Consider the following 25,680-nt stretch of genomic DNA (forward strand, 5'->3'; position numbering starts at 1 on the left):
GACAGAGAACCAGTCATTATCTGTTGTGACCTCCATGTGCCTCATGCAGCGCGACATCTCCTTCACATAGAGTTGATCAGGCCTGTGGAATGTTGTCCCACTCCTCTTCAATGGCTGTGCGAAGTTGCTGGATATTGGCGGGAACTGGAACACACTGGTGTACACGTCGATCTAGAGCATCCCAAACATGCTCAATGGTTGACATGCAGGTCATGGAACAACTGGGACATTTTCAGCTTCCAGGAATTGTGTAGAGATCCTTGCGACATGGGGCCGTGCATTATCATGCTGAAACATGAGGTGATGGCGGCAGATGAATGGCACAACAATGGGCCTCAGGATCTCGTCACCATCTCTGCATTCTAATTGCCATCGATAAAATGCAATTGTGTTTGTTGTCCGTAGCTTATGCCTGCCCATACCAAAACCCCACAGACACCATGGGGCACTTTGTTCACATCAGCAAACGGCTCTCCCACACGATACCATACAAGTGGTTGTGAGGCAGTTTGGACGTAATGCCAAATTCTCTAAAACGACGTAGGGTTATGGTAGAGAAATTAACACTCAATTCTGGCAACAGCTATGATGGACATTCCTGCAGATAGCATTCCAATTGCACGCTCCCTCAACTTGATACATCTGTGGCATTGTGTTATGTAACAAAACTGCACATTTTTGAGTGGCTTTTTTATTGTCCCCAGCACAAGGTGGATCTGTGTAATGATCATGCTGTTTAGTCAGCTTCTTGATAATCCATCCCTCTTGACAGGTGTGGAATATCTTGTCAAAGGAGAAACACTCACTAACAGGGAAGTAAACATATTTGTGTACAACATTTGAGCAAAATAAGCTTTTTGTGTGTATGGAAAATTTCGGGGGTCTTTTTTGTTCAGTGTAGATATGGGGCCTTATCAGGGTATTGAGAAAGAGCGCAACCAAAATATGTTTAAGTTTAAATCAAGGCCAGGGGTGTCAAACATATGGCCCGTGGGTGGTTTGAGTAAAAGAATACAAAAAAATGACTAAATCATACAGTGGGGAGAACAAGTATTTGATACACTGCCGATTATGCAGGTTTTCCTACTTACAAAGCATGTAGAGGTCTGTAATTTTTATCATAGGTACACTTCAACTGTGAGAGACAGAATCTAAAACAAAAATCCAGTAAATCACATTGTATGATTTTTTTTTTTTAAGTAAATAATTTGCATTTTATTGCATGGCATAAGAATTTGATACATCAGAAAAGCAGAACTTAATATTTGGTACAGAAACCTTTGTTTGCAATTACAGAGATCATACGTTTCCTGTAGTTCTTGACCAGGTTTGCACACACTGCAGCAGGGATTTTGGCCCACTCCTCCATACAGACCTTCTCCAGATCCTTCAGGTTTCGGGGCTGTCGCTGGGCAATACGGACTTTCAGCTCCCTCCAAAGATTTTCTATTGGGTTCTGGTCTGGAGACTGGCTAGGCCACTCCAGGACCTTGAGATGCTTCTTACGGAGCCACTCCTTAGTTGCCCTGGCTGTGTGTTTCTGGTCGTTGTCATGCTGGAAGACCCAGCCACGACCCATCTTCAATGCTCTTACTGAGGGAAGGAGGTTGTTGGCCAAGATCTCGCGATACATGGCCCCATCCATCCTCCCCTCAATACGGTGCAGTCGTCCTGTCCCCTTTGCAGAAAAGCATCCCCAAAGAATGATGTTTCCACCTCCATGCTTCACGGTTGGGATGGTGTTCTTGGGGTTGTACTCATCCTTCTTCTTCCTCCAAACATGGCGAGTGGAGTTTAGACCAAAAAGCTCTATTTTTGTCTCATCAGACCACATGACCTTCTCCCATTCCTTCTCTGGATCATCCAGATAGTCATTGGCAAACTTCAGACGGGCCAGGACATGCGCTGGCTTGAGCAGGGGGCCATTGCGTGCGCTGCAGGATTTTAATCCATGACGGCGTAGTGTGTTACTAATGGTTTTCTTTGAGACTGTGGTCCCAGCTCTCTTCGGGTCATTGACCAGGTCCTGCCGTGTAGTTCTGGGCTGATCCCTCACCTTCCTCATGATCATTGATGCCCCACGAGGTGAGATCTTGCATGGAGCCCCAGACCGAGGGTGATTGACCGTCATCTTGAACTTCTTCCATTTTCTAATAATTGCGCCAACAGTTGTTGCCTTCTCACCAAGCTGCTTGCCTGTTTGATTGAGTGTGTGGACAGGTGTCCTTTTATACAGGTAACGAGTTCAAACAGGTGCAGTTAATAGAGGTAATGAGTGGAGAACAGGAGGGCTTCTTAAAGAAAAACTAACAGGTCTGTGAGAGACGGAATTCTTACTGGTTGGTAGGTGATCAAATACTTATGTCATGCAATAAAATGCAAATTAATTACTTAAAAATCATACAATGTGATTTTCTGGATTTTTGTTTTAGATTCCGTCTCTCACAGTTGAAGTGTACCTATGATAAAAATTACAGACCTCTACATGCTTTGTAAGTAGGAAAACCTGCATAATCGGCAGTGTATCAAATACTTGTTCTCCCCACTGTATATATCAGTTTTAGGGGGGGGGACGAAGATGAACTCAATATTCTTTCAAATGACTAAAACCAAATCAAAACTGTAGAAATTATTATCGGCATACCCACCTTTTGCGGAAAAATGCATTGAACGTGTTGGGAGCCTTACTTCCTTCACCGTGACTGGCGAACAGAGTTTAACCACCAACTTTTTGTTTTGTTACCACGACATCGCTGAATGTAATACATTTTCAGTGTGGCCCTCCAGACCTCATTGAGGACCAAATGCGGACCCCGGCACAAAATGAGTTTGACACCCCTGCCTTAGACACTAAGTTTATAACATGATCGTATTATGAAGGCACTTTTAGTTGCTCATATGTAGCCACACATCAGAGTATTATGATTTCATTTCAATGACCTATCATCTAGTTTATCATCTTTTTTCTTCAAAGTAGAAGATTGGCTCAGGTTGGGGGCTGAGGAATTCTTTAGTGTTCTCTTCATGATGTGCTATAGTTTTACTGTTTAATTTTCATCCTCAACATCAGTCCAAATATTGTTAATAATGCCTCATTAATCTGCACACAATACCCCAAAATGACAGAGCGAAAACTGGTTTTTAGAAATACCTAATTTACATAAGTATTCAGACCCTTTGCTATGAGACTTGAAATTGAGCTCAGGTGCATCCTGTTTCCATTGATCATCCATGACATGTTTCTACAACTTGATTGGAGTCCACCTGTGGTAAATTCAATTGATTGGACATGATTTGGAAAGGCACACATCGGTCTATATAAAGGTCCCACAGTTGACCATGCATGTCAGAGGAAAAACCAAGCCATGAGGTCGAAGGAATTGTCCGTAGCGCTCCGAGACAGGATTGTGTCAAGGCACAGGTCTGGGAATGGGTACCAAAACATTAAAGGTCCCAAGAACACAGTGGCCTCCATCATTCTTAAATCAAAGAAGTTTGGAATCACCAAGACTCTTCCTAGAGCTGGCTGCCTGGCCAAACTGAGCAATCGGGGGAGAAGGGTCTTGGTCAGGGAGGTAACCAAGAAGCCGATGGTCACTCTGACAGAGCTCCAGAGTTCCTCTGGTGATGGGAGAATCTTCCAGAAGGACAACCATCTCTGCAGCGCTCCACCAATCAGGCCTTTATGGTAGAGTGGCCATACGGAAGCCACTGATCAGTAAAAGGCACATGACAGCCCGCTTGGAGTTTGCGAAAAGGCACTGAAAGTTCACTCAGACCATAGGAAACAAGATTATCTGGTCTCATGAAACCAAGATTGAACTCTTTGGCCTGAATGCCAAGTGTCACTTCTGGAGGAAACCTGGCACCATCCCTACGGTGAAGAATAGTGGTGGCAGCATCATGCTGCAGGGATATTTTTCAGCAGCAGGGACTCGGAGACTAGTCAGGATCGTGGAAAGATGAACGGAGCAAAGTACAGAGATCCTTGATAAGAACCTGCTCCAGAGCACTCAGGACCTCAGACTGCGGCGAAGGTTCACCATATCTTGCATTACTCATCTCATATGTATATTCTGTATTTTATACCATCTATTGCATCTTGCCTATGCCGCTCTGTCATTGCTCATCCATATATTTATATATATATTCTTATCCCATTTCTTTACTTAGATTTGCGTGTATTAGGTAGTTGTTTGGAATTGTTAGATTACATGTTAGATATTGCTGCACTGTCGGAACTAGAAGCACATGCATTTCGCTACACTCGCAAAAACATCTGCTAACCATGTGTATGTGACCAATACAATTTGATTTCCAACAGGACAACAACCCTAAGCACACAGCCAAGATAATGCAGGAGTGGTTTCGGGAAAAGACTCTGAATGTCCTTGAGTGGCCCAGACTTGAACCTGATCGAACATCTCTGGAGAGACCTGAAAATAGTCCCCATCCAACCTGACAAAGCTTGAGAGGATCTGCTCAGAAAAATGGGGACTCCCCAAATTCAGGTTTGCCATGCTTGTAGCGTCATACCCAAGAAGACTCAAGGCTGTAATCGCTGCCAAAGGTGTTTAAACAAAGTACTGAGTAAAGGGTCTGAATACTTATATAAATGTCATCAGTTTTTTTTATTTTTAATACATTTGTAAAAATGTCAACTTGTTTTTGTTTTGTCATTATGCCATATTGTGTGTCTAGATTGAGGGTAATATTTTTTCATCCATTTTAGAATAAGGCTGTAACGTAGCAAAATGTGGAAAGTCAAGGGGTTTGAATACTTTCTGAATGCACTGTACAACAGTATAATGAAATGGCAACATTCAATCTTCTCAAATAAATAAACTATATTTTCACCATTTTGTTTGACTTTAAAGCCATTCACACCTGCATAGCGCATCTCCTTTTCATATAAACTGAACAAAAATATAAAGGCAGCAATTTCAAAGATTTTACTGAGTTACAGTTCATATAAGGAAATCAGTCAATTTAAATAAATTAATTGGGCCCAAAGCTATGGATTTCACGTGACTGGGTCACAGGTACCTGTAAAAAAGAAAAAAAAGAAAAAGAAAGTGGGGTGTGGATCAGAAAACCAGTCAGTATTTGGTGTGACCAATATTTGCCTCATGCAGTGCGACATCTCCTTTGCATAGAGTTGATCAGGCTGTTGATTGTGACCTGTGGAATGTTGTCCCACTCCTCTTCAATGGCTTTGCGAAGTTTCTGGATATTGGCGGGAACTGGAAAATGCCGTCAACCCAGAGCATCCCAAACAAGCTCAATGGATGACATGTCTGGTGAGTATTGATGGGTTTGGATTTCTAAACTTGAAATATTGTTAATCTTTATACTAGAGACATGAGGAGTGCCATAGTCTGGTTTATACACCAGAAGTTAATGGGTATCTGTAGGAGGAATGTATACGGTAGAAGCAATTAAGCTTGGAATGTACTGAGCGCAGGGAAGACGATCACATGTTGGCAGGCACCGATAAGGGTGGAGAGCTGTGGATTAGTGAGGAAACGGGGGTTGAGGTCAGGTCACATTAAGGGAGAAGGAACAGTTTATTGCCCGTATCGCTTAAGTTCCTGCCTAGCAATAAAGATGTAATGTTTAGAGAGGAGGAGATGTATAAACTCAGCAAAAAAATGTTATCTCGCTGTCAAATGTGTTTATTTTCAGCCAACTTAATGTGTAAATATTTGTATGAACATAAGATTCAACAACTGAAACACAAACTGAACAAGTTCCACAGACATGTGACTAACAGAAATGGAATAATGTGTCCCAGAACAATTGGGGGGGGGGGGGGTCAAAAGTAACAGTCAGTATCTGGTGTGGCCACCAGCTGCATTTAGTACTGCAGTGCATCTCCTCCTCATGGACTGCATCAGATTTGCCAGTTCTTGCTGTGAGGTGTTACCCCATTCTTCCACCAAGGCACTTTCAAGTTCCCGGACATTTCTGTGGGGAATGTCCCTAGCCCTCACCCTCCGATCCAACAGGTCCCAGACGTGCTCAATGGAGTTGAGATCTGGGCTCTTCGCTGGCCATGGCAGAATACTGACATTCCTGTCTTTCAGGAAATCACACACAGAATGAGCAGTATGGCTGGTGGCATTGTCATGCTGAAGGATCATGCCAGTATGAGCCTGCAGGAAGGGTAACACATAAGGGAGGAGGATGTCTTCCCTGTAAAGCACAGCGTTGAGATTACCTGCAATGACAACAAGCTCAGTCCGATGATGCTGTGACACACCGCCCCAGACCATGACGGACCCTCCACCTCCAAATCGATCCCGCTCCAGAGTACAGGCCTCGGTGTAACGCTCATTCCTTTGACGATAAACGCAAATCCGACCATCACCCCTGCTGAGACAAAACCGTGACTTGTCAGTGAAGAGCACTTTTTGCCAGTCCTGTCTGGTCCAGCGACGGTGGGTTTGTGCCCATAGGCGACGTTGTTGATGGTGATGTCTGGTGAGGACCTGCCTTACAACAGGCCTACAAGCCCTCAGTCCAGCCTCTCTCAGCCTATTGTGGACAGTCTGAGCACTGATGGAGGGATTGTGCGTTCCTGGTGTAACTCGGGCAGTTGTTGCCATCCTGTACCTGTCCCGCAGATGTTATGTTCGGATGTACCGATCCTGTGCAGGTGTTGTTACACGTGGTCTGCCACTGTGAGGACGATCAGCTGTCTGTTCTGTCTCCCTGTAGTGCTGTCTTAGGCGTCTCACAGTACGGACATTGCAATTTATTGCCCTGGCCACATCTGCAGTCCTCATGCCTCCTTGCAGCATGCCTAAGGCACGTTCACGCAGATGAGCAGGGACCCTGGGCATCTTTCTTATGGTGTTTTTCAGAGTCAGTAGAAAGGCCTCTTTAGTGTGCTAAGTTTTCATAACTGTGACCTTAATTGCCTACCGTAAGCTGTTAGTGTCTTAACGACCGTTCCACAGGTGCATGTTCATTAATTGTTTATGGTTCATTGAACAAGTATGGGAAACAGTGTTTAAACCCTTTACAATGAAGATCTGTGAAGTTATTTGGATTTTTACGAATTCTCTTTGAAAGACAGGGTCCTGAAAAAGGGCCGTTTCTTTTTTTTTGTTGAGTTTATTACCACTGGTGGAAATAGTTTTTGTCTTATGCAGCTGTGTTGACCCAATGGGTGAATAAACTTGGTTGGAGCTTTCATAGTGTCTGTCAATTTCTTACTCTGATATTTATAACCTACCAGTATGAAGTCCATGGAAGAACTGGGTAGTTTCATACAGTGAATTATAACTGAAATAATCTCTCTGTAAACAATTGTTGGTAAAATTACTTGTCATGCACAAAGTAGATGTCCTAACCGACTTGCCAAAACTATAGTTTGTTAACAAGAAATTTGTGGAGTGGTTGAAACACTTAGGTTGGAGTCATTAAAACTCGTTTATGTAAACTTCCGACTTCAACTGTACATACAGACCAAAAAGTTATTTTGTTGGCATTTATGTATGTCCCCATTACCAGTAAAGCATAATCAACCTATTTCTTTCACTTACTTGCTGTGCTGTTCTTTCTCAACCAGGATTTCATCATACACGTCAAGCAGTGAAGTTTCAGCTCTGTCTGTCCGTGGCCTTTCTTCCTCGTTGCGCACTGCCAGTGTGTCCGTTTTCCATCTTGTCCAGCTGTCTAACATTTCACGTAAACATCTAACATTTCTTGTCTGCGTCGAAGTAGTGGTCCTTGTACCTAGCATCGAGCATGGTGGCGACACTGTAAAGAGGCTCAGAGAGACTGCCAACGAATCCTCTAGTGGAGTTCTTTTGCAAGTTTTAACCCCACGGTCTGTCGGCAGTTTTGTTGAGCTGGCGTTTCAATGTCTTGACAGAGGGTATCACGTCTGCTGCAGACGCAGTTGAGTCAGTTTCTTGAGTCAGTTGGAGCTAGGGGTGTGTTCATGTTTTCAATGAGAGTCCACTGGTTTGTACCGATTGTTGCAGATAACTCCTAGTCAGCAGCGTACACGCCAAGCACTCGTTTTTGTTCCAGCAGGCTCTCCATCATGTAAAAAGTAATGTTCCATCTGGTGGAAACGTCTTGCTTAAGCCTTTTCCTTTTCACTCCAAGCTGCTCCTGTATTGCTTGCAGGTGGCTGTATGCTAGCTGTGAGTGTTTAAAATGACCCACTATCTTCCTACCTGTTGCCACTGTGTCAGATATGCTACGTTGGGGCCAAAACACCTTCGTTCACAGCCATTTGCAGCGTGTGTGCCATGCATGGCAAATTGACGAGTCCGCATTTTTCCAAAGCCTTTGTCATGTTACGTGCATTATCACGTAGCACAGCATGTACTTTGTTCTTGGGGATTTTCCCAGTTTCAAACATGTTCTCAAATGCCATTGAAATGGCAGCAGCGGTATGAGAACCAGCACATTCTTGAGCATGCAATACAGCGTTCCTCAGTACGAAATCCTTGTCGACCCACTGTGCTGTCAGACTCTGCATGCTCATGGGGCTGTTCGCTGGTCCAAATGTCAGTCGTGAAGCTAATAGCAGTGACTCCCATAGCAAGTAGCTCATGGATGTGCGTTTCAACTATACTGTGTAACTTCTGTCGGGTAACATCTGAAAAATAGAGCCTACTTGGTAGTGTGTACAGGGGCTTGAGGTACTCGACCAGTCGGCGAAAGCCAACATCCTCCACGACAGAGAACAGTTGATTGTCAAGGGCAATGAATTCCATTATCTTGGCGTTAATGGATTTCGCCTTTGAGGTGTCTCGCTGAAATTGCATTTTTCTTTCAAATGACTGCTCGACTTGAACTTGTGTAGTTGTTGGAAGTGTGCGCTTAGGTTTTTTTTCTGCTTTTGTTCTAAGTAGTTGCTGAACGTCTGGCGGTGATGCACTTTCAAATTAGTAATTAGGTTTGTGGTGTTGAAAGATTTCACTTTCTCCCCTCGGGAAATAATAGCAGAACAACTTTGCATATGGCCTTTTTGTTATCTTCCTTTTGAAACTTAAATATATCCACACTGCAGACATTGTGGGCTAGGTTAGGAATGCTGTGTTTTGCACGTGCAGCGCTGTATTTTTCGTGCCGTCATTACGTCATCTACCTACGTTATACAGGTATGCACGTCGGCGCTAAACTAGACATTGAGCCGATGTTGCAATTTTTAGCTAATATCAGCCGATTCCGTTATATCGTGCATCCCTAAAAATGAACATTACATTTTCTGGCAACAGCTCTGCTGGACATTCCTGCAGTCAGCATGCCAATTGCTCACTCCCTCAACTTAAGACATCTGTGGCATTGTGTTATGACAAAACTGCACATTTTAGCTTGGCCTTTGTCCCCAGCACAAGGTACACCTGATCATGCTGTTTAATCAGCTTCTTGATATGCCACACATGTAATGTGAATGGAATATCTTGGGAAAGGAGAAACGCTCACTAACAGGGATGTAAATACATTTGTGCAAAAATTGAGAGAAATAAGCTTTTTTGTGGTAGCCTTATTCGGCCATCCTGATCTCTCTGTTTGGCTATTAAACTGTGTGCAGCGGTCAGGCCTAAAGCTTAAGGATGTGATCTTCAGTGCTCTGCTCTGAGATGAACCAGTCTGTCCCAGTGAGACAGACCGGTGAGGCTCCACCATCTCATTAACACATTGTAATGACCAGAAGACCAATTGCACTTCCTTCAGAATCTCTGACACTTTCATTAACAGATTTAACTGGTTTTCTATATAATCATCTAAGCTAACAGCAATGGCGATGTCCCTTTTTGCTTTGGGGAAATAAAAAGTATCTGTCTCATAATGATATAGTAGAGAAGGATGACTGCTGAATGTGATAACATAGACCAGGCACATGCATATAGTGTACATGCAGAAAACGTACACACCTTTTGGCTTAGTTGAGGCAATGTAGGTTGGATCAGAGTAATCATGTTGTTGTTAGAAGGATTTCACATAGTTCACTGTCACCATATTTGTATTCATGGAAAAGCCCACTTGCATGTCAACTATACCCATTACGTACTATTTTTTATGTTTTATTTCATCTTTTATTTAACTAGGCAAGTCAGTGGGTCATGGATTTGGTGCAATGCGAACACCAATCGTTCACTCGTAGCCTACCTATCCTCATCCCCACGCACTCTGTCGGCTACATGGACAATAGAGGAGAGCAGCCTCCCACTCCCCCTTATTGGTATAACAAGGGGGGGGCGGTCAGCAGGCAGCGTGACTCACTAGAATAGCGGTTCAGCTCACACACACGCACCGATCAACTCCGCCGACCGGAGTCATCTTTCGATCAAGTAGCATTGCCTAAACAAAATATGAAGAGGTAGAATGAATTGTTCCAAACCAAAAGGAGACAGAACAACGAGGAAGCTCCCGTTGAATTCCGTCAAAGAGATGACTCTAGTCTGATAACGTGCAGGTGGACTGCTACGTGTGATTTGGTGGTAGGGCTACCGTAGGAGACCTGTTGTATGGATTGGCTGAGCGGTGCGCGGTAGAATTGGGCGACACTCAGACAGAAACTCTGTGATATCAGTCACGAATTTAAGTCGGGGCCGTATTTCCTCACTGGGTCAGCACAAGGAGGTGGGGAAACGGTGAATCTGATCACTTCGGTCTTCCCCGGTGGCGACATGGCGAGGGAGAACGGAGAGTCGGGCGGGGATGGATCTTGGAAGAAGAACGTCGATGATATCAAGCATGTATTCGAGTTCAAAGAAGTCCTTGGGACGTGAGTAATGTGGTTTATCCTACTCCGTTCTAGAACCGAGGGTGTTCACACTTAAACTTTTTGTCTTCGACTCGGTTTACTTGACAGACAAGACAATGATACAATGTAACGGTAGCGGAAATGCAATTGTCATCGTGTTCCGTTGCACATTTTAGATGAACTAGTCGGATTTCCACTGTTGTCAACAACGTATAAACGATATGGCCTGTGATAACCAATAGCCAGCCTACCTGCAATTTTTTTTTACAAATGTTAATTAACGCTTTATGATTTCCTACAAATGTTTCTGAAATCGAAAGTTACTTTCTGGACGCAACAATTCGACAGCACGTGCGAAAACGGTCAATAATCGGTCTATTCTATGGTGGCAGGTGTTTGATGGATAATCGGAGACGACCCTATATAATACGACGTTATCTCAATTTATCTCCCATAGCATGGAAGGTTATTTTGGTCAGAGATTAGTTCTGGTAGGTTATGGCGCTTGCCCAAGGTGGTGCCTCAACTCAATGCACCTGGATTACAGAATAGATTCTCTTGAGCTTTTCTTTATTCGTGTACATCAAATTGAGTCTATAAACCGAAATATGGCAGCACCTGTTTATTAAATGCATTGACGTAAGTTCTTGTCTGGTCAGACTGGATAACATTGAATATATGCAGAAGATTGTAATACTTGTGCTGATTTATGATCATGTCTATGCTGTATTTCATTTATGATAACACGAAAGCACAGGAGGTTAGTGGGACCTTAATTGGGGAGAAGTGGCTTGATGAGGTGTTTGATGCCATTCCATTGGTTCCGTTCCGGCCATTATTATGAGCCATTCTTCCCTTAGCAGCCTCCTGTGCACGAAAGGCACTTGCCCATTGGGCACGAAAGGCACTTGCCCATTGGGCAAGTCAGGGCTATTATTTTTAGTTGCCAGAAGATTATGATCACTTGGCTAATTTCACCTACATGCAGGGGAAAGACCAGACTGTACCCGGCTTCAAGAGGGGGTTGAAGGGGGCTTAGCACCCTCAGTTCAAACCTGTGCCCCCTTCAGTTTTAGTTTGTCCCTATATAATAAAAGGTCAAATGATTGACAGGTTGGCTCCCAAAAAAATCTATCTATATTGACTTTCAAAGCAGAATTACTTTCCCATTGTTCCTCAACTGTAGTGTATGATATACTTTTATCCAATGTAACAAAAAGCATAAATAACAATTTCCAATTTTGCTACATAAGACTGAATTGAGCTGGTCGGTATTTTAACGCAACAATTTTGGTGACAAACTATCAAAGTTGAAAATGTAATGGAAACAACTTTTTATTAGGTACATAAAAACGTAAGAAAAAAAAGTGCATTTTGTGCACTCAGTCATCACACTGATTTTATGGAGATTTTTGAATATTCGCATGAAAATCTGTGGCCAATTTGGATGGAAACCTAGTTACTGACTGACACTGCATTGATTATGACCGAGCTGTGTGCTCTGACCCTTTTCCCGGGCTTGGAGAGAAAATAACTGTACAGCAAAATGTTCCTGGGTGTGGCATGGAAGTTGTCACTGCTGGGGGCTCTGGAGACATCCCGTGTCCACTGTGCATCATTAGGCAGAGAATGTTCCCTTCCCTGCATGGGCCTTTGTTGAAGCAGGTATGTTTATGCCCCCGCATAGCCAAAAGGTTAGTGGACAGTGTTTAGGGCCTGGGCAAAGTCTTCATCTGCCCTGGGGAAAATGCTGTGATACTTTATTTGCTCCACCAATCTACATTCACCAAATGAACATACCATGTTGGTCAATATGTATGATGATGATACCCAGTGCTCATTTGGAATGTGCCATTCTGCCTTGCTGTCACATGTCCATTAGTTTGGGTAGTGTTCGTTTCTAAGGGGGGGCGGTTAGAAATACTGAACCGTAATGATTTCAGTTGAAGGGGGAAAATGACCACTCATACGTCCTGACAATGTATGAGGTTACTGCTTATGTGTGAGGAAGTTGTTTCAAACAATTTAAAATGTCGATCAGAATAAGGGTAGGGGTTGTGTGGCGAAGATGCGCTATAGGCACATCTCTCTCCACTTTATTCGAACTCACTCCAATTCGTGCGCGCTATTTGTTTGTGTCAATTGTTGGCTTATGGTCGTTTTGATCATTAAATATAGTACATTCCTACCATTTTCATTCTCCGAGTGGAAACATTTTTTGGAGAGCTCAAAACTGCGCAACAATTGTGATGAACTTGTTAATTTAATTACATTTACCAGTTTACTGTCAATTTCTTCTTAGTCTTTGTTTGGGGAGCATGTGTCTGGTTTCCCCATGTTTAATGTTGTGTGAATGCACGCACTGTAGCATGCATACATATACCTGGCCTGGGTGCCAAGAATAGGTGTTGCCAAATGTATTTAAGTGTTTGGGGATGTTCTAGTTAGTTCACCTTTGGGTACCTCAAAGGGAGGCTGTATCTGAGCCACCCACCTGTGCTTATTGGTTAAGACAGGTTTTGCCTAATGAAAGGCTTTTTCTTTTGAATGCTGACATTCTTAAGTCAGAACCTTGTATGTATGTATGTATGTGTGTGTGTGTGTGTGTGTGTGTGTGTGTGTGTGTGTGTGTGTATATATATATATATATATATTATTATTATATTATATTATATATAAGTCTTGCTCGTCGAACATCTCATTCCAAAATCCTAGGCATTAATATGGTCCCCCCCTTTGCTGCTATAACAGCCTACATCCTTCTGGAAAGGCTTTCCACTAGATGTTGGAACATTGCTGCAGGGACTTGCTTCCATTCAGCCACAAGGTCATTAGTGAGGTCGGGCACTGATGTTGGGAGATTAGGCCTGGCTCGCAGCCGGCGTGCCAATTCATCCCAAAGGTGTTTGATGGGGTTGCTCTGCAGGCCAGTGAAGTTCTTCCACACAATCTCGACAAACCATTAATTTCTATATAGACCTCGCTTTGTGCACAGGGCACTACGCTCTTCAGCTGTCCCGTTCTGTGGCCTACCACTTCACAGCTGAGCCGTTGTTGCTCCTAGACGTTTCCCTTTCACAATAACAGCACTTACAGTTGACTGGTGCAGCTCTAGCAGGGCAGAAATTTGGATGAACTGACTTGTTGGAAAGGTGGCATCCTATGACTGCCACGTTGAAAGTCACTGAGCTTTTCATTAAGGCCATTCTACTGCCAATGTTTGTCTGTGGAGATTGCATGGCTGTGTGCTAGATCTTATACAACTGTCAGCAACGAGTGTGGCTGAAATGGCCAAATCCACTAATTTGAAGGGGTGTTCACATACTTTCAAATATGATGGTGATATTTAAATACCAGCTCTGCGTAAATAAATCCAACACTCATTTGCACATCTGCCTGCCTCCTGCTGAATCGTTCTCCTTACGACTGCTAGAAGGACCCTATTTTACGCTGATACAGCGCAGTGGAGATAGGCTACAGATTTCGCGCCAACCTGTCACTTCAAAAGCACTCGATGATCTCCGAGTCTTGCCATTTGAACTTTTATGTTTGTGGTATAGCTTGATATATGCAGAATCCAATGTCATTCGAATGTAAGAACCCTGAAAATGTTTGTCCCCTTTCCGCTGCCCCCTTATCCTGGTGCCAGTTCTGGACCAGACTACTGGAATTATTTACATTTTGTTTGTCAGTAAAGAATTATTACCTCCCCCAGAATGGGGCAACTTTAGAACAGGCACAACTTGTGAGACTGCTCAGTGCGCAGGTCACTTCCCCCGGGCAATAAGTCAACCGTTAATGTCAATCAATGCATGTAATGTTATCCTCTTCATCAGCAGTCATGAATGCACTGCTATCACTTCATCTATCGTCTAAGTTACCTGCCGATTTTAAGATCACTCTGGGAGTATGGACCATTTTCATTATCACTTCAGATCTCTGGTGTTCAGTTCCCCGGAATCTGTGTGTTCAGGATGTCGAAGATGAGTATGACGCGTCTCCTCTCTAACGCCCAGGAAGCTCCGATTCAAACTCCCATTAGACAGCTTTGCAAGCGTTATGTCAAAATACTTATTACTCACTAATTATGAAGTTTTGCTCAGCAAAAATCTTCATTTATGTCCGTTATGTATTTCCAAAAAAGGTCTAAATAAAAATTTACAAGCAACCAAAAAAATGCCTATTTTACTCCTCAATGTAAATCACTCATTACTGTCACACAGGTCAGAAGTCTACAAAAGCTCGAAACATTGGAGGTGCTGAAGAGGCTTTTATTAAAGCTAGACTGACCTTTGAACTGGGAAATGAAAAAGACACACATATGGGGATGGGTTTCATCCCATTAGTACTGTTTGTTGTACTTGGGACAAAAGTTCTGCTCACAGTTCTGTTATTCTCACAACATATTCTCTCATGCTTGAACTACTATACTTTTTCAGTGCAGACACATTCTACCAGAGTTTATTTCTGCCCTACAGTTAGTGCTGCTTGACTTGATGCCTGCTCTGCTGTGGATGAGTTATGATGCACACACGGAGCATGTTAGTACTCACTTTGAAGGGCATATTCCCCAAATGGAAGACTGGAAGACAGTTCTTCAAAAGATTCTCTCCCTCTTCAAGATTGTCATCAATGGCCTGGGTGTTACATGCATACTGTAGGTGTTTCTTGTTGTTGGAGCCAAAGCACAGAGTGATAATCTAGCCACACTTTTTAATTCACAGGCAAAGATAAAACACCAGGTATAAAATCTAGGTGTTATTTTAGATTCTGAACTAAATTTCGAATCGCACATTAGGAATGTGATCAAAATAGCTTTTTACCACCTGAGGAACTTTGCCAAGGTACGGCCGTTTCTCTCTCAGGCTGATACAGAAACTCATCCATGCGTTTATTACAAACAGGCTTGACTACTGTAATGCTCTCCTGTCTGGCCTACCCAGGAAAGCCATTGTTCAACTGCAAAACATACAGAATGCTGCAGCACGGGTACTGACCAAGACCAGACGGAGAACAAATATTTCACTGGTTTGAAGGTCTCTGCACTGGCTGAGTTTAGAATTCATTTTAAGATTCTTGTATTGGTTTTCAAATCAATCCAAGATTGTGCAATCCAACACATGTCAGACATGTTTTTAAGTTATGCACCCAGTGGGTGCCTCAGGTCCTCTGGCACCTGTCTTTTAACTATCCCAAAGCCTAGGACCAAGATGCATGGAGAGGCAGCCTTTAGGAATTATGCCCTCAGCTTCTGGAATAACCTGCCAAATAACCCGAGGGGGCTGAAACTGTGAACATATTTAAAAAATAACTTAAAACCTCTTTTTAGATTTGTTTTTCCTTAGGGTGCTCATTAGTAGTTTGCCATTCTTTTTGTTTTATCTTTTGTTTGTGTATTAAATATTTCAGCTTTTATTTACATTTTTGCTGTAAAGCACATTGCGTTGCATTTCATGCCTGAAATGTGCTGTATAAATAAAGCTTGATTTGGTTCGGCTCCCTGTCCAATGACTAACTAGTTTTTTTTGTGCGTTTTGAACTTTAAGTAAAAATCTGTCAACATGTTTGATAGAGGTTGAATTGATAAGCTAAGTCCTTTGACCTTCAGATGTTTTTTTTCCTTCTATTTAATTCCTTCAATGTAAGCAGCGACACAGACATCAGCACTCCTTCTTTTGGGGAGAATGTAATTTGATCGGGTATTGTAGGAAGCCTGTGTCAGAGAAGGGAATGTTTTTGTTTTTGGCCAGTCCCTTGGAGAACAGTGTCAAGCTGGAAAAGTAGGCCACTCTTAGCTTCAGTAAACTGGCAATGCTGGTTTCCATTCAGCTGTGTAAACTTGGACAATATGGGGATCAGGATTGGGGTCAATTCCACTTTGATTCAGTCAATTCAGGAAATAAACTGAAATAAAAATGGAATTGGAATCTGTTTACTTCCTTTCTATTTGGAGTGATGACACACACAGCAATCCCTTCATCACGGCATAGCCTATTGGTTGTTGAGAGTCTTAAGATCATTCTCAATATGCTACATCTCTTAGGCTAAGTCCCATTCAGTCTGCACACTTTTTGGCTTAGCCCAGGGCTAAGAAAGAACATGCAGCGTGAAAGCCCTTCATGTCCCCTCATGGATCCGTGTTCGACCCTGTCCTCCTGAGGTACAGGCTGTGCCTCTCATTACCATACGGGAGGAGAGATCAATGTTCCCATCAGCCTCTTGATTTGAACACATGGCTTTAGTGTGATTGTAACCCCCGACTTGGGTCACACTAAGAGACCTTACGTAATTCACTCCATTCCATTCAACTATATTTCCTTGCAGGCTCCCGTTGTATTCAAGGAGTGGGCGATCGTAACGGCAGGAGGTTACGATGCCCTCATCTGTTCTTTTATTGTTACCTGTGAATGTCGTCGTGAGTTTAGGAACCAATATTCACAGTCAGTTAGGAAAGCTAAGGCTAGATTTTACAAACAGAAACTTGCATCTTGTGGCACAAATTCCAACAAGTCTTGGGACACTGTAAAGTCCATGGAGAATAAGACCACCTCCCAGCTGCCCACTGCACTGAGGCTAGGATACACTGTCACCACCGATAAATCTACGATAATCGAGCATTTCAATAAGCATTTTTCTACGGCTGGCCATGCTTTCCACCTGGCTGCCCCCCCCGCCCGCTTCTCCTTCACCCACATCCAGACAGCTGATGTTCTGAAAGAGCTGCAAAATCTGGATCCCTACAAATCAACTGGGCTAGTCGATCTGCTTCCTCTCTTTCTAAAATTATCCGCCAAAATTGTTGCAACCCCTATTGCTAGCCTGTTCAACCCCTTTCGTATCATCTGAGATCCCTAAAGATTGGAAAGCTGCCGCGGTCATCCCCCTCTTGAAAGGGGGAGACACTCTGAACCCAAACTGTTTACAGACATATCTAGCCTACCCTGCCTTTCTAAAGTCTTCGAAAGCAAAGTTAACAAACAGATCACCGACCATTTCAAATCCCATGTACCTTCTCCGCTATGCAATCTGGTTTCCGAGCTGGTCATGGGTGCACCTCAGCCACGCTCAAGGTCCAAAACGATATAACTGCCATCGATAAGAGACATTATTGTGCAGCCGTCTTCATCAACCTGGCCAAGGCTTTCGACTCTGTCAATCACCGCATTCTTATCGGCAGACTCAATAGCCTTGGTTTCTCAAATGACTGCCTAGCCTGGTTCACCAACGACTTCTCAGAGTTTAGTGTGTCAATTGGAGGGCCTGTTGTCAGGACCTCTGGCAGTCTCTATGGGGGTGCCACAGGGTTCAATTCTCGGGCCGACTCTTTTCTCTGTGTATATCAATGATGTCCCTCTTGCTGCTGGTGATTCTCTGATCCACCTCTACGCAGACGACACCATTCTGTATACATCTGGCTCTTCTTTGGACACTGTTAACTAACCTCAAAACGAGCTTCAATGCCATACAACACTCCTTCCGTGGCCTCCAACTGCTTTTAAATGCAAGTAAAACTAAATGCATGCCCTTCAACTGATTGCTGCCAGCACCCGCCCGCCCGATTAGCATCACTACTTTGGACGGTTCCGACTTAGAATATGTGGACAACTACAAATACCTAGGTGTCTGGTTAGACTCTCCTTCCAGACTCACATTAAGCATCTCCAATCCAAAATTAAATCTAGATTCGGCTTCCTATTTCGCAACAAAGCCTCCTTCACTCATGCTGCCAAACATACCCTTGTAAAACTGACTATCCTACCGATCCTTGACTTCAGCGATGTCATTTACAAAATAGCCTCCAACACTCTACTCAAAAATTGGCTGCAGTCTATCACGGTGCCATCCGTTTTGTCACCAAAGCCCCATATACTACCCACCACTGCGACCTGTATGCTCTCGTTGGCTGGCCCTCGCTACATATTAGTCGCCAAACCCACTGGCTCCAGGTCATCTATAAGTCTTTGCTAGGTAAAGCCCCGCCTTATCTCAGCTCACTGGTCACCTTAACACCCACACGTAGCACGCACTCCAGCAGGTATATTTTACTGGTCATCCCCAAAGCCAACACTTCATTTGGCCGCCTTTCCTTCCAGTTCTCACGAATTGCAAAAATCTCTGAAGCTGGAGTCTTATATCTCCCTCTCTAACTTTAAGCATCAGCTGTCAGAGCAGCTTACCGATCACTGTACCTGTACACAGCCAATCTGTAAATAGCACACCCAACTATCTCATCCCCATATTATTACTTACCCTCTTGCTCTTTTGCACCCCAGTATCTCTACTTGCACATCATCATCTGCACATCTATCACTCCAGTATTAATGCTGGATTGTAATTATTTTCGCCTCCATGGCATATATATTGCCTACCTCCCTACTCTTCTACATTTGCACACGCTGTACATAGATTTTTCAATTTTTATTTTGTTATTGACTGTACATTTGTTTAACTCTTGTTTTTGTCGCACTGCTTTGCTTTATCTTGGCCAGGTCGCAGTTGTAAATGAGAACTTGTTCTCAACTGGCCTACCTGGTTAAATAAAGGGGAAATATATATATTTTTTAAATGAGTCACTGTCTAAACAGTCTGTAGGTTGAAAACCAGTCATCTCGACATAACAGCCCACCATGCCTGGGGGTTGCAGGTAGCCTTGTGGTTAGAGTGTTAGGCCAGTAGCCAAAAGTGCCTATATAATTTTTTTTTAAAAGGTTAAAATAAATGCCTCTGCCTGTCTGCCCACCAATGTCTGCAGTAGCTCGGTCGTGCTCAGTTTTGTTCTGTTGTAGAACTTTTTTTCTACACACACACACACACACACACACACACTGTCCCATGTCAGCACAGCAGAGGCCCTGGTTGGGGCTCCTGCTGTGTTGTGTATAAGCAGAGACAGCAGGTGTGTGTGTGGTGTGTTGTATTCAGTGAGCTTGCTGCCTGCTGAGCTGCTGTCACAGGCTGACAGCAGGCGGGTCACTCGGGGTGAGCCAACCCTGGCAGGTTTAGCACACACACATACACACAGCGCTGTCTTTTCCCCTCCTCCTCCCGACCCCTTGTTCAGCGCCCAGCCTAGACACTTTGCTTGGGGATTAAGAATAGACTCATATAGGGAGGTGACAGGGACAGAGAGATGTAGATTATCTCTTCTCCTCTTCTTCCTTCCCTTCCTCCACTTCGGGCTTTCCCATCAGTGTCCAATAGGGATCATCTCTTCTCACTCATTCACTTTAGGTCTCCCAGACTGAATAACCTTAAACCCCTTCCCCCGACCCTAGAATTTACCCACTAGCCCATAGACACATTTACATCAGAACGGATTGGATTGGTTATTAGGTATAAGCAATATGGCAGAAATTCCAACTAGCAAATCAGAGGTAAATGTGGAACTAGCACTATATTAGCACAAGAACAAATTCTTAACTGACTTGCCTAGTTAAATTGAAACAATATTGCTCATGCCTATTCAATATTTTAAGATCTAGGTGAAAGGCGTAGGGTTGCTTCTGGATGAGGCCATAACCTCCACCTGTTGCCCTTCAACAATGCAGAGCTATGAGATGGGGTGCAAGCTTGGAAAAAGAAAGGAAAGGCCTAGTTGTCACTATTGAAAACCATCAATGCTCAGTCGCATTGATTGGGTCGCACCGAGAGACCGTACGTCATTCACTCCGTTCCATCCAACTATATTGTCCTGGCAGGGAAACTCGTTGTGCTTCCAGGAGCACATAAGACACACAATTTAGTATACAGTTAAAAAGTAATGTTTCACAGTCATGTAAGTACAGTTGAACAGGCTCCCGGTGTATTCACGGAGTGAGCGATCGTAACGGCAGGAGGTTACGATGCCCTCATCTGTTCTTTTTATTGTTACCTGTGAATGTCGTCGCGATGAGTCGCTGTCTAAACAGTCGATAGGTTGAAAACCAGTCATCTCTACATAACAGCTCGCCATGCCTCTGCCTGTCTGCCCACCTATATCTGCAGTAGCTCGGTCGTGCTCAGTTTTGTTCTGTAAAACTTTTTTTTTTCCACACCCACGCACACATTCCCATGCCAACACAGCAGAGGCCTTGGTTGGGGCTCCTGCTGTGTTGTGTATAAGCAGAGACAGCAGGTGTGCGGTGTGGTGTGTTCAGTCAGCTAGCTGCCTGCTGAGCTCGTGTCGTAGGCGGGTCACTCGGGGTGAGCAAGCCCTTGCAGCTATAGCACCCACATACACAGCGCTGTCTTCTCTTCTCCTCTTCCCAATCCCTCATTCAGCCTAGACCCTTTGCTTGGGAATTAAGAATAGACTGATCAAAGGAGTGAGGGACAGGAAGAGACTCAGATTCTCTTCTCTTACCCCTCTTCCTTCCCCTCCTTCATTTCAGGCTTCCCCAGAAATTCCAACTAGCCTACCAGAGGGAATTGTGGAACTACCACCATATTGCTTATACCTATTCAACCCTTTACGAATCGAGGTGAAGTCCTTATGGGTTATAGGGTTGCTTCTGGATGAGGCCATAGTCTTTACCTGTTACCCTTCAACAATGCATAGCTATGAGAGGGAGATTCTGATATTGATCCACGGCCCCTGACATTTTACTTTAATATTATTCCTTTACTAAAGCGCAATAGAATGTTTGGCAGGCAGGTGTAATCCATTTTGTTTCTCAATACAAGCAGAAGGATGGTTAAGCATAGATTTGAATTCAATAGAATCAAAGTTGTGTTAAACAAACATCTGATGTATGCTCTTTGAATGAGAGATATATATATATATATATATTTATTTATTTATTTATTACTGAACAAAAATAAGTGTAACATGTAAAGTATTGGTCCCATGTTTCATGAGCTGAAATAAAATATCCCAGAAATGTTCCATATGTACAAAAAGCTTCTCTCAAATGTTGTGCACAAATTTGTTTACATCCTTGTTAGAGAATTTCTACTTTGACAATATGATTAATCCTCCTGACAGGTGTGGCATATCAAGAAGCTGATTAAATGGCATGTTCATTACACATGTGCACCTTGTGCTGGGGACAAAAGGCCTCCCAAAAATGTGCAGTTTTGTCACACAACACAATGCTACAGATGGCTCAATTTTGTGGGAGTGTGCAATTGGCATGCTGACTGCAGGAATGCCCACCAGAGCTATTGCCAGATAATTGAATGTTTTATTTCTCTACCATAAGCTGCGTCCAACGTCGTTTTAGAGAATTTGTCAGTACGTCCAACCGGCCTCACAAACGCAGACCATGTATATCCACGCCAGCCCAGGACCTCCACATCCGGGCTTCTTCACCTGCAGGATCATCTGAGACCAGCCACCCGGACAGCTGATGAAAATGTGTGTTTGCTCATCATCGTCACCAGGGTCTTAACCTGACTGCAGTAACCGACTTCAGTGGGCAAATGCTCACCTTCGATGGTCACTGGCATTCTGGGGAAGTGTGCCCATGGATGAATTCCAGGTATCAAATCAAATTGTATTTGTCACATGCGGCCAAATACTTACAAGCCCTTAACCAACCATGCTTTAAGAAGTTAAGAAAAAAGTAAAAAAAAGTTTTTAAAAAAGTAACATAATTAAACAGCAGCAGTAAAATAACAAGTGAGGCTATATACGGGGGTACCGGTACAGAGTCAATGTGCGAGGGCACCGGTTAGTTAAGGTAATAATGTACATGTCGGTAGAGTTAAAGTGACTGCATAGATTATAAACAGAGTAGTAGCAGCAGTGATAAAGAGGGGTCTGGGTAGCCCTTTGATTAGCTGTTCAGGAGTATTATGGCTTGGGGATTGAAGCTGTTAAGCCTTTTGGACCTCGACTTGGTGCTCCGGTACCGCTTGCCATGCGGTAGCAGAGAGAACAGTCTATGACTAGGGTGCCTGGAGTCTTGGGGCCTTCCTCTGACGCCGCCTGATATAGAGGTCCTGGATGGCAGGACGCTTCGCCCCAGTGATGTACTGGGCCTTATGCACTACCCTCTGTAGTGCCTTGCGGTCGGAGGCCGAGCAGTTGCCATACCAGGCGGTGATACAACCAGTCAGGATGCTCTCGACGGTGCAGCTGTAGAAACATTTGAGGATCTCTATTTTCAGTCTCCTGAGGGGGAATAGATTTTGTTGTGCCCTATTCACAACGGTCTGTGTGTTTGGACCATGATAGTTTGTTGGTGATGCTGACACCAAGGAACTTGAAGCTCTCAACCTGTTCCACTACAGCCCCATCGATGAGAATGGCGGTGTGCTCGGTCCTCCTTTTCCTATAGTCCACCATCATCTCCTTTGTCTTGATCATGTTGAGGGAGAAGTTGTTGTCCTGGCACCACACGACCAGGTCTCTGACCTCCCTATAGGCTGTCGCATCGTTGTCGGTGATCAGGCCTACCACTTGTGTCATCGGCAAACTTGATGATGGTGTTGGAGTTGTGCCTGGCCATGCAGTCATGAGTGAACAGGGAGTACAGGAGGGGACTGAGCACGCACCCCTGAGGGGCCCCCCGTGTTGAGGATCAGCGTGGCGGATGTTGTTCCCTAACCTTACCACCTGGGGGCAGCCCGTCAGGAAGTCCAGGATCCAGTTGCAGAGGGAGGTGTTTAGTCCCAGGATCCTTAGCTTAGCGATGAGCTTTGAGGGTACTATGGTGTTGAACACTGAGATGTAGTCAATGAATAGCATTCTCACTTAAGTGTTCCTTTTGTCCATGTGGGAAAGGGCAGTGTGGAGTTCAATAGAGATTGCATCATCTGTGGATCTGTTGGGGCAGTATGCAAATTGGAGTGGGTCTAGGGTTTCTGCGATAATGGTGTTGATGTGAGCCATGGCCAGCCTTTCAAAGCACTTCATGGCTACAGACGTGAGTGCTACGGGTCTGTAGTCATTTAGGCAGGTCACCTTTGTGTTCTTGGGCACAGGGACTATGGTGATCTGCTTGAAACATGTTGGTATTAGACTCAGTCAGGGACAGGTTGAAAATGTCAGTGAAGACACTTGCCAGTTGGTCAGCGCATGCTCGGAGCACACGTCCTGGTAATCTGTCTGGCCTTGTGAATGTTGACCTGTTTAAAGGTCTTACTCACATCGGCTACGGAGAGTGTGATCACACAGCTGTACCGGGCAGGTGGCAGACAGCGTGTATGGGCGTGCGGTTTGCTGATGTCAACATTGTTAACAGTGCCCCATGTTTGTGGGTGGGTCATGGTATGGGCAGGCATAAGCTACGGACAACAAACACAATTGCATTTTATCGATGGCCATTCATCTGCCGCCATCACCTCGTGTTTCAGCATGATAATGCACTGCCCCATGTCGAAAGGATCTGTACACATTCCTGGAAGCTGAAAATGTCCCAGTTCTTCCATGGCCTGCATACTTACCAGACATGTCACCCGTTGAGCATGTTTGGGATGCTCTGGATCGACATGTACAACGGTGTGTTCCAGTTCCCACCAATATCCTGAAACTTCGCACAATGGGACAACATTCCACAGGCCACAATCAACAGTCTGATCAACTCTATGCGAATGAGATGTGTTGCGCTGCATGAGGCAAATTGTGGTCGCACAAGATACTGATTCGTTTTCTGATCCACTCCCCTACTTTTTTTTAAGATATCTTTTTTTTCAAGGTAGATGCATATCTCTACTCATGTGAAATCCATAGATTAGAGCCTAATTCATTTATTTCAATTGATTTCCTTAACTCAGTAAAATCTTTGAAATTGTTGCATTTATTTTTTTGTACCGTGTGTGTGAACAATGTTCATCACTAGCAACAACAGAATAAATTCATTTTTAATTACATACCTACAGTAGAAAAGAGTATCTCCTTTCGAATTAACTTAATTTCTCAACTCCTTTTGATCAAGAAAAGGTTGGAGACCCTTGATGTAGGGTGCTATTTGGGACGCAGCCCGTATCTACCCCTGGAATGGTGTTGCGGTCATGCTGTTAGTCACCCAGGTTGTTGCCTAATGAGGTCTGCTTTGTCACTGTAGCCTAGTCCATCTCTATCAACATCCAGTGGCGTTTATTCATGGATGCCAAGGGACACCACGCGTGCCCAAAAAATTTACAATTTTCCTTCAGTTCGCAAGAAACTGAATGTATCTCACCGGAGAAAGTATCCAAGCGAGTAAACAGCACCCCTTTGTCTGTGTATATGTAGCCCATCTACCTGATGGTGTCTGGTCAAAAAGAGTGACATTGTTTCCGCCCGTAGCATTGAATGCAAAGGAAGCCAGCGAGCATTTGGCCTCCCTTGATAAAGTATAAAATAATAGCCAATCAGCATTGAGCTTAACTGAGTGAGTGCAACTGTGAATGGTCCTGTTTGGATTTGGCTTCACACCAATCACATCAAAAGCAAAACGCCATACACAGAAAAAACTTGAGTTGTTGCATCTCATTGTCGTTGTTCTCTGGTGGCTAGCTAGCTAGCTAAAATTGTCCCTTTCCCAAATTAGCCATGGATGGAGAGACTGATTTGTGTTTCTACTTAATTCTCCGTACTGGCCAATGATTCTGATCCAACCATAAATTCATACATTGTGCCCCTGGGCTGAGAGGATGGAAGTTCAACATGTAGCTAGATGTAGTAGGCTAATGTTAACTAGCTGGCTCTTTGTTGCCCATGAAAGGAAGTCAGGCTCGTGAGCAAGCATTTTAGCCAGGTAGCCTCGGACAACAACAACTAAAAGCGTGTACTGTATGACAGTCTATAGACCGTTTCGTCAACATGAAATAGAGGTTGGCATTGGCGTTTCTCTACAAGTAGGCTGAGTAAACATGTTTTTTTATACTTGCATGAACGCGCACGTGCGCACACGAAATCCGAACCATGGACAGCCACATGATATTTAACTTACGTTGATTGGAATAAACTGTTTTTCCTATCTTTTTAGTTGTCACTTTACTAATAAAGTGACAACTGAAAGATACTAAAAACAATTAGA

General features: G+C 43.9%; 1 protein-coding gene across 2 annotated transcripts in view; it reads left to right on the forward strand.

Annotated features, from left to right (window-relative positions):
* Positions 1-10,118: 10,118 nt before the first annotated feature.
* The window catches only part of LOC115152394 (calcium/calmodulin-dependent protein kinase type 1D), a 48,457-nt gene continuing 32,895 nt past the window's right edge, over positions 10,119-25,680 (forward strand). Inside the window, exon 1 of one of the 2 annotated variants that reach the window (XM_029697233.1) lies at positions 10,119-10,756. In XM_029697233.1, coding sequence (XP_029553093.1) covers positions 10,659-10,756 — 98 coding nt within the window. In that variant the 5' untranslated portion in view covers positions 10,119-10,658. The remainder of the gene's footprint in view (positions 10,757-25,680) is intronic. The other variant, XM_029697231.1, reaches the window with a different exon arrangement.

The sequence above is a fragment of the Salmo trutta genome, chromosome 17 (genome assembly GCF_901001165.1).
Source record: "Salmo trutta chromosome 17, fSalTru1.1, whole genome shotgun sequence".
Lineage (NCBI taxonomy): Eukaryota > Metazoa > Chordata > Actinopteri > Salmoniformes > Salmonidae > Salmo > Salmo trutta.